Source organism: Augochlora pura, chromosome 9 (assembly GCF_028453695.1).
Source record: "Augochlora pura isolate Apur16 chromosome 9, APUR_v2.2.1, whole genome shotgun sequence".
In the NCBI taxonomy this organism is placed as follows: domain Eukaryota; kingdom Metazoa; phylum Arthropoda; class Insecta; order Hymenoptera; family Halictidae; genus Augochlora; species Augochlora pura.
Genome location: NC_135780.1, coordinates 11,669,973 through 11,681,638, shown reverse-complemented (window position 1 = coordinate 11,681,638; position 11,666 = coordinate 11,669,973). Strand labels below are relative to the sequence as shown.

The 11,666-nt window shown below is 33.6% G+C and overlaps 3 protein-coding genes across 9 annotated transcripts; 2 read left to right on the top strand and 1 right to left on the bottom strand.

Annotated features, from left to right (window-relative positions):
- The first annotated feature begins 1,285 nt into the window (after positions 1–1,285).
- On the top strand, positions 1,286–3,616 carry LOC144475189 (uncharacterized). Its single transcript, XM_078190815.1, has 3 exons — positions 1,286–1,857; positions 1,937–2,992; positions 3,063–3,616. Exons 1-3 carry the CDS (start codon positions 1,839–1,841, stop codon positions 3,203–3,205), a joined length of 1,218 nt encoding a protein of 405 aa, XP_078046941.1. The 5' UTR covers positions 1,286–1,838; the 3' UTR covers positions 3,206–3,616.
- A 142-nt stretch (positions 3,617–3,758) lies between these two features.
- On the bottom strand, positions 3,759–6,674 carry LOC144475190 (uncharacterized). Of its 6 annotated transcripts, XM_078190822.1 has the most exons (6): positions 5,872–6,624; positions 5,722–5,784; positions 5,097–5,640; positions 4,436–4,987; positions 4,199–4,342; positions 3,759–4,127 (listed from the first exon to the last, which is right to left on the bottom strand). In XM_078190822.1, exons 1-3 carry the CDS (start codon positions 6,377–6,379, stop codon positions 5,228–5,230), a joined length of 984 nt encoding a protein of 327 aa, XP_078046948.1. In that variant the 5' UTR covers positions 6,380–6,624; the 3' UTR covers positions 3,759–4,127; positions 4,199–4,342; positions 4,436–4,987; positions 5,097–5,227. The 6 variants fall into 6 exon arrangements, with proteins under 6 accessions (XP_078046948.1, XP_078046945.1, XP_078046947.1 ...); XM_078190819.1 differs by having other exon boundaries at positions 5,097–6,416; positions 6,543–6,674; XM_078190821.1 differs by having other exon boundaries at positions 5,722–6,624.
- A 185-nt stretch (positions 6,675–6,859) lies between these two features.
- On the top strand, positions 6,860–11,390 carry Tmep (Transmembrane endosomal protein). 2 transcript variants are annotated; one of them, XM_078190813.1, is made up of 6 exons: positions 6,860–7,267; positions 7,610–7,803; positions 7,887–8,481; positions 8,548–8,780; positions 8,859–8,943; positions 10,378–11,390. In XM_078190813.1, the coding sequence occupies exons 2-6, from the start codon at positions 7,618–7,620 to the stop codon at positions 10,551–10,553; spliced, it is 1,275 nt and encodes a 424-aa protein (XP_078046939.1). In that variant the 5' UTR covers positions 6,860–7,267; positions 7,610–7,617; the 3' UTR covers positions 10,554–11,390. The 2 variants fall into 2 exon arrangements, with proteins under 2 accessions (XP_078046939.1, XP_078046940.1); XM_078190814.1 differs by lacking the exon at positions 10,378–11,390 and adding an exon at positions 9,411–10,175 and having other exon boundaries at positions 6,862–7,267.
- The last annotated feature ends 276 nt before the right edge of the window (positions 11,391–11,666 follow it).

Below are 11,666 nucleotides of genomic sequence, written 5' to 3'. Positions count from 1 at the left end.
GATTCACCCACACACGATAAAAATAGTACGGTAATTCGCGCGAAATTCCCAAAACAACGAGGGTAACTCCATTCCTCCGAGACTTCACGGACACTAGGGCATGAACGTTTTTCTATATAGAACGGCACCGATTGCAGTATTCAAATTTGCAAACCCTTTACCTGCCGCTTGCATTTCGAATGTAACGATTACTGACATTTGACAGAATTAATGTTCATAAACTCTTAAAGTGTTAATTCTATTTTAAACGAAGTCAAAGTTTGTCAATTCGTATTCCTTCTGTATCGTCAAGTTTGTTTAAATCTAATAGAGAATGAATTTAACGTTCAATTGCAATTTGTTTGAAATTATGGTAAATCGTGTAGAAAAATTGTACGAATCTACATTTCGTATAGCTTTTTTACATACCTTTTGTATCAGTATGAAATCAACAAACCAAATTTCTAAAGGAAAATTCTAGAAGAAACACATATTTTTACCGCATTTTCTACCATATTGCTCTTCAAACATTCCCGCGCTTTTCATCGTTTTCTAAAGACATGGCAACGTCGCACGCATGTAGGGCGCCAAGGTCACTAAATTTAGAAATATGAACGTAAAAATCTGTGATATGAGTTTTGTCTCTAACGTGACCAATACAATAATGTGTGACCGACCGTTCTAATTTCATTTATTTGTTTGCGTCTGTGTGGGTAGAAATATACATAGACAATAGTGTCTCATATACTAAGCAATTTCGGGAGCAAAGCGCTCAGAAATATGAGGCTAGGTACAGAAACTGTTTTTCTCTGATTGGTTGACGCTTCACAGCTAAGCAGTGCTGCTCTCACAGTTTTAGACAAAGAGAGCATGACACCAACACAATCATACGAAACAAGTTACACCGACGACTAATGTAGCTTGTTTCACTTTATTATGTTTATCGTTTAACTCTTTTCACGCATCCATACGTCTCGCGCTCCATCTAAAACACGCAGCGCGATATTCGGCTTATACTATTCGTTCTGTGCTAGCTTTAAATACTATGAAAAAAAAAACGACAGAATTTTTACTTAGTAGGCTTCGACCCTCGTAAAAGATGATAGATACTTAAATAGAAACCATTAGCTAAAATGTAACTTACGGGTTTCCAAAAATATTTATAAGCGTAAAATAGTCATCGTTTCAAGCGTTCGCAAATATGTTACACTGTGTGATCAAGAATCATATAGGGCAAAGTACGAGTCGAATATTGGGCTGCCTGTTTTAGATAGAGCGCCAGGAGTAACGTATCTGCGAAAAAAGTGAGATCGCAAGCATGATAAAATGAGACAACCTAGGTTTGTCGTCCGAGTGGATACTCACACACAGAACCCGTTGGTATCGTTCTGTCTTTCTCGATCATTCCACTTCTTTTCTAAACCGACTGCGCGCAGCTGGATGCGCATTAAAATGGTGGGGATGAAAGCGCTCGGAATGGAGAGGTAGAAACCGCTCGCGACGAGATGGTGCTACAGTCGCAGTACAGGATTAGACGTGAATAGATCTGAAATATCAAGTGATGGAATGTCGATATTTATTGTCATTTCCTAGATATATTTTGTAATGCTTATTTGAAATATTATAATCAAGCATTTTACATTGTCTGTAATCTATATAAATATACTCGAGAAGTTCGCTTGTTCACACTTCAATAGATTTTGTGTCTTTGAGTGATATTTTTTTCGAGAAAAATCAAGTTTTATGAAATATGTGATACAGTATCCATGTGTTCCTTTTAAACAGTGAATATTTTGAGTAAAGCTTGTTTAAAAGGTGTCCGTCGAGCAAAATAATCGAAATAACCTAACCGGTGTGAAATGGCATCATCGTTATCAGGTATTTGCCGTATCCATTCATTGCTTTCTTAATTTTGTGGCCATATTTGGATATGCTAAATATTCTTTTATTTTCGTAGCATACTGGGTAAAATTTTTTAAGGGAGCAGGATTTCCTCAAGATGTTGCAACAAAACATGCCGTTGTATTCTCTAATAATCGCATAAAGCCGGACATGCTACCAGATTTAGACAAACCTAGTTTGAAAGAAATGGGAATAACTTTGATGGGAGATATGATTGCAATCTTAAGGTATGCCAAAAAGGTAGTTGAAGAGACAACCTGCGAAAGATTTCTTGTAGACACAGAAGATCCATCTACACATCCAAAACAGGTTGTTAAGAAAGCAATAACTAAGCCACCTATCAAAACAGTGGCTTCTAAAGTAAAGTCTGATGTCGCAACCACAAAAAAGATAGTGAAAGTTCCAACAAGTTCGATAAAGAAAGCAGTCAGCATAAAAAAGCCAGTCTCTACATCTACTGAAGGAATGACAGATTTTGCTAATCAAAAGAAACAAATAATTTTCAAGAGAAAATTAGAAGAAGAAGAATATGACAGTAATAATGAGGATGAATGGAATGGGACAGTGAAGAAGATAAAATCATTGGACAATAAGGATGATAAGATAGGTTACACGGTAATACTTCCAAAGGGATCAACATCTAGAAGTCAACAGATGCTTAAAAAGTCTACAGAACAAAAAAGAACTGTGTTTGACAGACTGGGCGATAGTTCTGTAACTAGTACAACAAATCTAGCAGAGACATCACCAACATTCAAACTCGTTGGTATAGGAAAAGATGTTTTGAAAAGATCTGTAAGTGTTTTTAAACGACTAGGAGACAAAGATGCTCAAAAAGACAGTACAACTCATCTAGGTATACTGAAAAATGGAACCAATAGTTCAGGGATACTAAAATCTAAAAGTATTAGTACAAGGACCTCTATCATTACAACAAGTAAAACAGTACCAAAAGCTATGGGGACAATGAGAGCAGATCAAGAAGCTACTAGAAAAATTCTGTCTAATAATGTGCCTCAAGTAGTGAGAACGAACAAAAAAATTTCTTTCAATAACCCACCTTTGAATATTGTTAAAACCACAAAATCTAGTGTTACATCTGGAAAATTAGGTATGTACAATTGTTCTTATTTTATGTGCTGTAAATGTTTTTCAAACTCTAATTTGCATAAATCTTTTAGCTTCTGAACGACTGACTTTGATACCAGCAAAAGCACGTTTAGGAACAGTTAGGATTAGTGGTCCTAAACAAGTAACTTTTAATAGGATTACGACAGTGACACATGTGAAGAAACCGGATGTTTTCAGTCGTCTTGGAATTTGAATACTATGAATCTGCTCTATTTACACAATATGTCTTTGTGATCGAGATTTTTTGTACAAAGTTAAATAATTTCCTACTATATATAATGTAGAAATACAGAAAATAATTACTATTATTAACTGATGTTAATTAAAGAACGTAAGATTAAACCTGAAAATCCTTTGAAAAATCTTATTATTATCCAATAATCATTGTAGATACATACGTTCGTTTGAAAATATAAATATGTTTCATATTGAAATGCAATCAATGTTTTATTTTTATGATAATGTATAAAAATAATATTTGAAATGTTTTTATAGTAAACAAAACATTTAGTACATGGTTTAATTAATATTGACATAAAATTTAAGTAAACACTAAATGTTTTCATTACGAAAGAAAATATGAAATGTCACTACATTGTTTATTATTAATAAACAATTTCTTATATAAAATAGTTGATGATATTTTAAGTCAATGCATGAATAAAATTTGATTTGCACGCAAAGATAATCGCAAGTGCTACAGTTCTATTACTAACAATACATAAATTTCAAATAATTGTACCTAATTTTTAGTATTTGCTTATGTTTTATTACATATAGAAATGATTTTTTTTTGTATTACAGAAAAATAAAAAGAATGCTATATGCTATAATAAAGAGCTAATTTGTTTACACTTCTTTTCCCTCAATGATAGAAATGTATTCCAGAATGTTTAGTATTTTTCAATGTAGATATAAATGTGAACATTTCCACAGAAAAAAATTTTTCAAAATTATAAAGAACTCTGGCATTACAAGAGCGCTTTTTACATATCGATTAAAGTATAAGGTTTCATTTAATTTTCAGAATTAATTCTGAATTATCACTATGTACTTGATCAGTGGATGGAATGTTGTTCCATATTGGCAGCAATGTCCATAAAATGCAGCTGAAACTAAATCGTTGAAAAGATGTTTGCTACATTATACTGATACAATGAAAAATACTGCTACATGTCTACTCAACCTGCTTATCATCGAATGTATTAAATTTGTTAAAAGAAGGGGGTGATCGTGATTCCATGTGCATTTTCCATAGGAGCTCATCATATTCACTCCAATCTAATACATTATGTTGTTAAACCAAGCGCATCAGGAATGCCAGACTGTGCTAAATGAAACAAAAATATTGCATGTTTTACATATTGTGTACTAACATCAGTGATTCAAAAAATCATTTCTTAATCAAAGTTACATTGCCCACCTTTTCGCATCATCCTTGCTAGTAAACTTCAATGCCAATGTAATTATCCTGGAAAAAGGAAATAGTTACAATTTCACGGGAAAAGAAGTGACCCGAAATTTATAGTAAATAAAGTAACTAGTAGTTGTCCAGCATGTTAGCAACTACAAGTAAACATAAAATCTTACAAAAAAATTCTTATCTTGTTGGGTATAATCACTGATAAGGATCAGTGATACTGCCTATTGTAAGAGGTAGTATTATACTATTACATGTTAACAATTATGATCATTAAAAACATTACCCAGTTAAAAAGTCTCATACTTATAAATAGGTATATACATGTTGACATACACACATATATATATATATTAATATATGTGTGTTAATATATATATATGTGCATGCATGCGTGTTCATAAAGTACATATATATATATACAATATATATATGTACGTATGTATGTAACATGAATACTACGTAACGCAACTTTCACTCCATAAGGAAAATTGATTTTATGTTGTTGTAACAATCAGGCAGACCTAGATGTGGATATATATCTTCTTGATATACCTGAAAATACAGAGAACTAGTACTGTTACACATTGTTCATATACACATATATATGTATCATTTTTTAGCATTTTATAAAATATCAATACTAAAGAAGTTCAAGTAATACATTGTTCTATTCTTCTTTTATACTCAATACTCCACTGATCAAGAAATATTTTTATGCTCCTTTGTAGAATGTCTGGTCTCTTTTATATATGACCCATTATTAAATGAGCTTATATCACGTTCAATCCCCCTTTAGTTTGATCCAGAATTTTTGCTATTTAAGTGGCAAATGGAGCAAAATTCTAAAGATACTTTGTCTGAATTTACATGAAGGCATATTCCTGCATTATCTAAGCTTTGATCTATTTCTTCATCTGGAAAGAGGTTTGCCGTATCGTTCAAAGCATCTACAGAACTCATCATTTCATCACATTTAGGAAGATCTTCGAAGATGTCCATGTTGAATGTAGACAATTGATCGAAATCAAGTCCAATGGTATCATTATCCTTTTTCCCATTGATGTTGTGTAGATCTGTTTGGCTGATTGGCAATAAATTATCCAAATCCTTTGCATTGTCCATGTAACTATCTCCTGAGATTGAGTCTGTTGTAGATGTTATTATATTTATTGGCTCCTTCCCCCTTGGATTGCTCTTGATGTCAACTATAGGATTTTTGAACATTGTATAAGTATGATCAAAACATAGATAGGCTAGGCCAATTTTATCAACATTAAGATCCTTACATGCACTTTGCTTCTTGGTACTCATATGAGATTCACTGACTTGGCTTTCAGTAATACTTTCTTCTGTTAATACATCATTATTGACAAACATGTTATTATTTTCAGAATTTAATGGATTTTCTTTCGTATTCGTGTAACATGAACACTTACGTCGAGTATCCATCTCTATTGGGTATGCAGAGGTATCATTTGGGTGTAACAAATTATTTTTCTGTGCACTCATTTTACGGAGACCCTCGTTAATCGTTTTGAGCAACGCGGTGATGCTTGTATTATTGTTTAAAACGTTTCTGAGGTAAGCCACTTCACTGCTTAATCTTTTAATGTCGATACCTTGTTTTCTTATAGCGTTCACCAATTTTTTATTTTCCTGTTGATAGAACGATAACTTCGTTTCTATTTTCTCAAGGTATGCTTTTTTCTTTAATCTGTTTTCACGAGCCATCAAAGCGTTTCGATTAAGGCAGGGTCGTTTAGAGGGACCCCTGCCCCGTTTTCGTGGTTCCAAACTTGTTTCATTCTCGGACACAATAGCTTGTTGCGTGTTTCTCCGAGAATCCCTCAATCTCATATTGCATTTCGGCTCGTATGCATCCTCATCTTCGTCCGTAGAACTGTCCCATTTGATATTTGCTCTACTTCGAAGTTTCTCCGACATTATTGCAGGCAAATATGCACCACTTGCAACGATCGGACTGTCAAAACAAGATGTTACTTCTCAAACTGATAAATAAATTGCACTTTCACGATTTCGTTAATTGATATATCTCTCTATCAACGATCTCGAAACATTTGCAATTTTTCTATTCAATTAGAATCACCTCGAAATACATATGCGTATCAAAAATGAAGTACTTGCACTCAGTGATCTTAAACCTTTGATTAGGTACCTCTATCTAGATGCGACAGCGGGTACGTAAAATGTACACATCTTTGTAAGATAGCTTGCACAACGGCATGGTGGGGGTAGAAACATGATGACGCCACGATGGCTGAAAAATCGCAGTTTGCAACGTTGAACATAGGAGGCAGTGTGGCAACGTAGCTGCAATGAGCGCATGCGTTCGCGATGTTAATTAAAGAGGTTCTAGGAGGGGGTTTCGCCTGAAGGAGAAGGGAAAAAGAGATCGTCCGTGAGTGTAAAACAAAGATAGCTAAGGGGAAGATTTACGGGTGCAACGGAGAAAAGTATATGGTGGTGGTGGTGAGACCAGTTATATTTTTATTGTCGACTGGCATATTTCGCGAAGCTGATCTCGCAACGAATGTGTGTTTGACGTATCGAGGAAGGAACGAAAAGAGATGCCTGGAAATGTCGGGTAAAAGTGAAACTCGGTGATCCAGGCTGGGACGGAAGCAGACAGTGAAGGGAAGTGAATTCGGTGGAAATTATTCCGCGCGTTTATCTCTCGAGAAGGTCACGACCATTCGTAAAACCGCTGCGTTGGTTGCTGGTTTAATTGAAAGTGGGGAATCTCGGAGGAGCTCTCGGAATCGTGCAGGTCAGCGCGTTACAGTGTGCGATACAAAGGGAAAAGGAGAACGCGTGAGTACATTACGAATTACGTCGATTGAGAGAACGCACGTATGCTGGATATCTTACGAAAAACATCCACGAAAGGAGCACGGGTGCGTCCGCGGGACGAAATTTAGCGTACGAACGAAGTGTGTCTGTTGTTATTGTTATGCATATATTGATTTTTAACAAGTGACTCGTATCCGCTCGACATTTGTCTATGTCACGAGAAAACATGTTATTCGGTTTACACGTTTTTCTCTCCTTTGTGATTGTCATTAAGATGGATTTATTCAACATCCACTATCATTTTTTCTCCCGCTCGAATATAATAAGTTGTTGTTCTTCATCTGCAACATTATTTTTTTTTAGATTTAAATATGGCTAGTACCGTGTCAACAGAACCATCTACTATTGTTAAATTCTTGGTTGATGGAATGACAACTACCACTGTCACCACATTCTCCAAGGAGGAAGAACCAGCGCCAATATTCTTGCAGACAAAAGCTGCACAAATTATTGCTGGCACATCTGTGTGGTTTGCTCTGTTTATAACATGTCAACAGGTACTTCAAAACAATATGATTATATTGTTTCTCTGTGGAATACATATGATTGTTTTTGTTTTGTTTTGTCTTTTTTTTTATAGATTTTCCAGCATTTGAGGTGGTATACCAATCCGACAGAACAGAGATGGATAGTGAGGATTTTGTTTATAGTCCCAATATATGCAACACACTCTTGGGTCTCTCTAGTATTCTTTAACAGTGATAGCTATTATGTTTATTTCTTCACTGTACGAGACTGTTACGAAGCATTTGTTATATATAACTTTTTGTCTTTATGCTACGAGTACCTGGGAGGTGAAGGAAACATTATGTCTGAGATACGAGGCAAACCTATTCGTTCCAATTGCCTATATGGAACTTGCTGCCTAGTTGGAAAAACATACACTATTGGCTTTCTTAGATTTTGCAAGCAAGCTACTTTACAGTTCTGCTTGGTAAAGCCAGTGATGGCATTTGTCATTATATTCCTTCAAGCATTTGGACATTATAGAGATGGAGATTGGTCTCCAGATGGTGGTTATATTTATATCACTATAATTTACAATATCAGCGTGTCCCTTGCACTTTATGGACTTTTCCTTTTCTACTTTGCTACAAGAGACCTGTTAACACCATTTGAACCTGTCTTAAAATTTTGTACTGTCAAGAGCGTTATCTTCCTCTCATTTTGGCAAGGTAATATTAAATATTGTAAAAGTATTTACACGTTTTCTAATTACAAATTAATGTTTATACTTTTAGGAGTTTTACTGGCTATTTTGGAAAAAGCAAATGTAATTGCTCCTATCACTCTAGGCCAATCGAGTGCAGGCACAGTATCTGCTGGTTACCAAAACTTTTTGATTTGTATTGAAATGTTGTTTGCAGCTATAGCTTTACGTTACGCATTTCCTTATCAAGTATATTCAGCTGGTTGTGTAACGGATTCAAGAGGAAGAAGTGTAACGATGCAGAGTATTAGCAGCAGTTTGAAGGTATTAATATCAATTATTAGTTAGGCTATAAATTGGAAAATTAATGGAACAATTTATTTTAATATTATTCTTTCACAGGAAACTATGAATCCAAAAGACATAATGACTGATGCCATTCACAATTTCCATCCTCAGTATCAACAATACACCCAGTATAGTTCTGGTATGTATGATTAATATTTTTTGCAAGATGTCTATTTTAATAAATATTGCCTTTGAGATTCTTTTTAATATTTATGTTTCTTAATGAATACATTTTCATGTAGCATGATGTAGTGAATGATAAAATCTAATATCATCTATATTTCATTTTATACATTTATATATTTTGTTTGAATTTCTTTATACTCTGCAAATATAAACAGAAGAGCTGCAAAAATATTTAATCTAACATTTAACAACTATTATGAATGTTTCATCCGAATTTAAACGAAGTAAACTTTTTGAATTTCGTTCACTGTTAACCACTGTAGTCATAATTTAATAAAATTGCCAGTATTTATAAATTACGAGCAAATTGCAACGTGGCATCTCCATGAAACAAAAAAATGATCTCTACTGTAATATCAGTTTACATGTGCCAGTTAGGATTCAATTCTTTGAAGGCACTTCCTTTTTATTATTTTTCAGACGTTAATACCAACTTGCCGTATGAAAAACTATGAGAGTGCGAGGCATCAGTTTTTTAATTACAAGAAATTGGACGTCAGGCATTTATACAATTTAAACGAAGATTGAAAAATTCTTAACGCTCTAACGATAGTTTCTTAAAACTAATATTACAGATTTACTTGATGTTTTAAGTTCGAATGAAGTTGCAGGGTGGGCAAAGAGTTCTCTGCTCAAATTATGATTTAAGGTTTATATTAAAAATCTGTATACGTATATACCTACATGCATACACACACATATAATACATATATAAGCATACGATTTCTTCATTTTGCAATTAACGAAATCTACTGTACAATAGAAATTAAGCACTTAACACAGGAGCACTTAGAGTACAGTGTAATTTCATAAGAAAGTTTTGCTTTTTAATAAATGCAGAAAACAAATAACAATCATGGCAGCATTGCAATTAAGTATCATTTTAAACGATAGACAAGAAGTAATCGAAAAACATAGTATTATCTTGTAAATGCCTTGATCTATATCTTGAAAAGAAGATTGGCATGCAAATATGAACAACCTTGTTTAATTTAGTATTAATTATTTAGTATTATATTTTGATTCTTCTTTATCTGTGACTATTATTTATGCATTTTAATCATTTCTGCCAGAAATATCAAATTTGACTTACAATTGTATTGCATTTGCATGTTGAATTGTTAGCATTGTGTTATGCATACATTTATTGTAATAACGTTATGAGAATAAAATTGCTGTAGTATATCGTGCAGTGTGTACAAAGAAATTTTGTTCAATTGCATACGAGAAAATGTACAAACTTGTGCATAGTCTTGAGCATTGATGCAGACTAGAGAAACAAGATAAATTCGCGCATGATTGTTTTGCTATTCGCTGAGTGGTCGATGTATCCATTAGTCACGATTTTGCCAGCGATAATACATACGTGATGTAATGTAACAATCAGGAGCTCCCAAAGGACAACGTGGTATGCGGATATCCAGCTTTGATCCAGACGATCCACAGAATATGCCAATTCCGCCGCCGCAAAGACGACATACTTCTCACCAACGTGTTGCGACTATCTCTCAAAATTATAATGAGAAAACAATGCTGTTGAGCAGCGATGATGAGTTCCAATAAGTTTTAAGAAAAGAAAAAAAAGAAAAATAAAAGAGAAAGGAAATCGCATTTACAGCAGAAAAACTGGAAAACGAACGCGCCAAACTTACATTGGACTTTCGTGAAATTACAAAAATTAATCTGGTCTCAAGAAAACGCAACATACGCCATTGAAATTTGATTGTACATCATTAGGTAGGAACTTAACTCGCTCACAAAAACAAAAAAACAGATAGAAAAAAAAACAAATTATGCGTGATGTAAAGGGAAACATTTCCATCATGCTGTAATAGTTCCATAATGTTACATCCACTTTAATACATGTATTACGTTACATCATGTAAACATAGCATAGAAGATATTTATTTTAATATGCTGAACATATTTAAGTCAGTGTTACCTATAGAGGTGGCTCTACTATAATAATACAACTATTCTTTGTTTCACGGAACGGTTTACGTTTCTTAAAGGGGAAGGATTGTACAGTACTTAATATCTGAATACTCACAAATACGTTGCCGCATTATTTACCGTAGTTAATTGATATTTTTACACTCTGATCTAACATTGCATAATACGTTTTTACATCGATATTCCCAGTTTGAATGGAGATCAATGTAATTTCGCCGACGGAAAATACTAATTTCATTGAGACATATGCCGAGAAAGGTACTTCTGACTCTTGCACGCGTCCGGGAAAGAATAATATATATATACATATACATATAAATATATATATATATATTTATATCTGAGCCACAAAAATCTTTGCGTCCTAGATTAAAGAATTAATGAGTGTATATATCGTTACAATAGAATGTATTTAATAATGCAAAAATTAAAGATTTTTTCCTTCAATGTATTTGTTTTATTCGAATATAAGTATTTGATGTTCGATGTTCTATACTTCTATCTTTTGTTGAACGGTCTGCAAGGAACGAGAATCAGCCTCGGTCTTCATTAAACTTTATTTTCTGTACAATAAAAATATTTCTGTATACATAATTTATATTTGTGGAACGAATATATTATTCTGTTCCATGAAATAACAATAAAGTTCATTTGTTAAAAGTAAATCGCTATAATTTTGTACTATTAATTATTAGTGTCTTACAATTACATTTTATGTTATAT

Coding starts and splice junctions, on each gene's coding strand:
- LOC144475189 (XM_078190815.1), top strand. Junction 2,993..3,062: donor TGTTACATCTGGAAAATTAG/GTATGTACAATT, acceptor TAAATCTTTTAG/CTTCTGAACGACTGACTTTG.
- LOC144475190 (XM_078190819.1), bottom strand. CDS start 6,379: ATGTCGGAGAAACTTCGAAGTAGAGCAAATATCAAATGGGACAGTTCT.
- Tmep (XM_078190813.1), top strand. CDS start 7,618: ATGGCTAGTACCGTGTCAACAGAACCATCTACTATTGTTAAATTCTTG. Junction 8,781..8,858: donor GTATTAGCAGCAGTTTGAAG/GTATTAATATCA, acceptor ATTCTTTCACAG/GAAACTATGAATCCAAAAGA. Junction 8,944..10,377: donor ATACACCCAGTATAGTTCTG/GTATGTATGATT, acceptor TGTAACAATCAG/GAGCTCCCAAAGGACAACGT.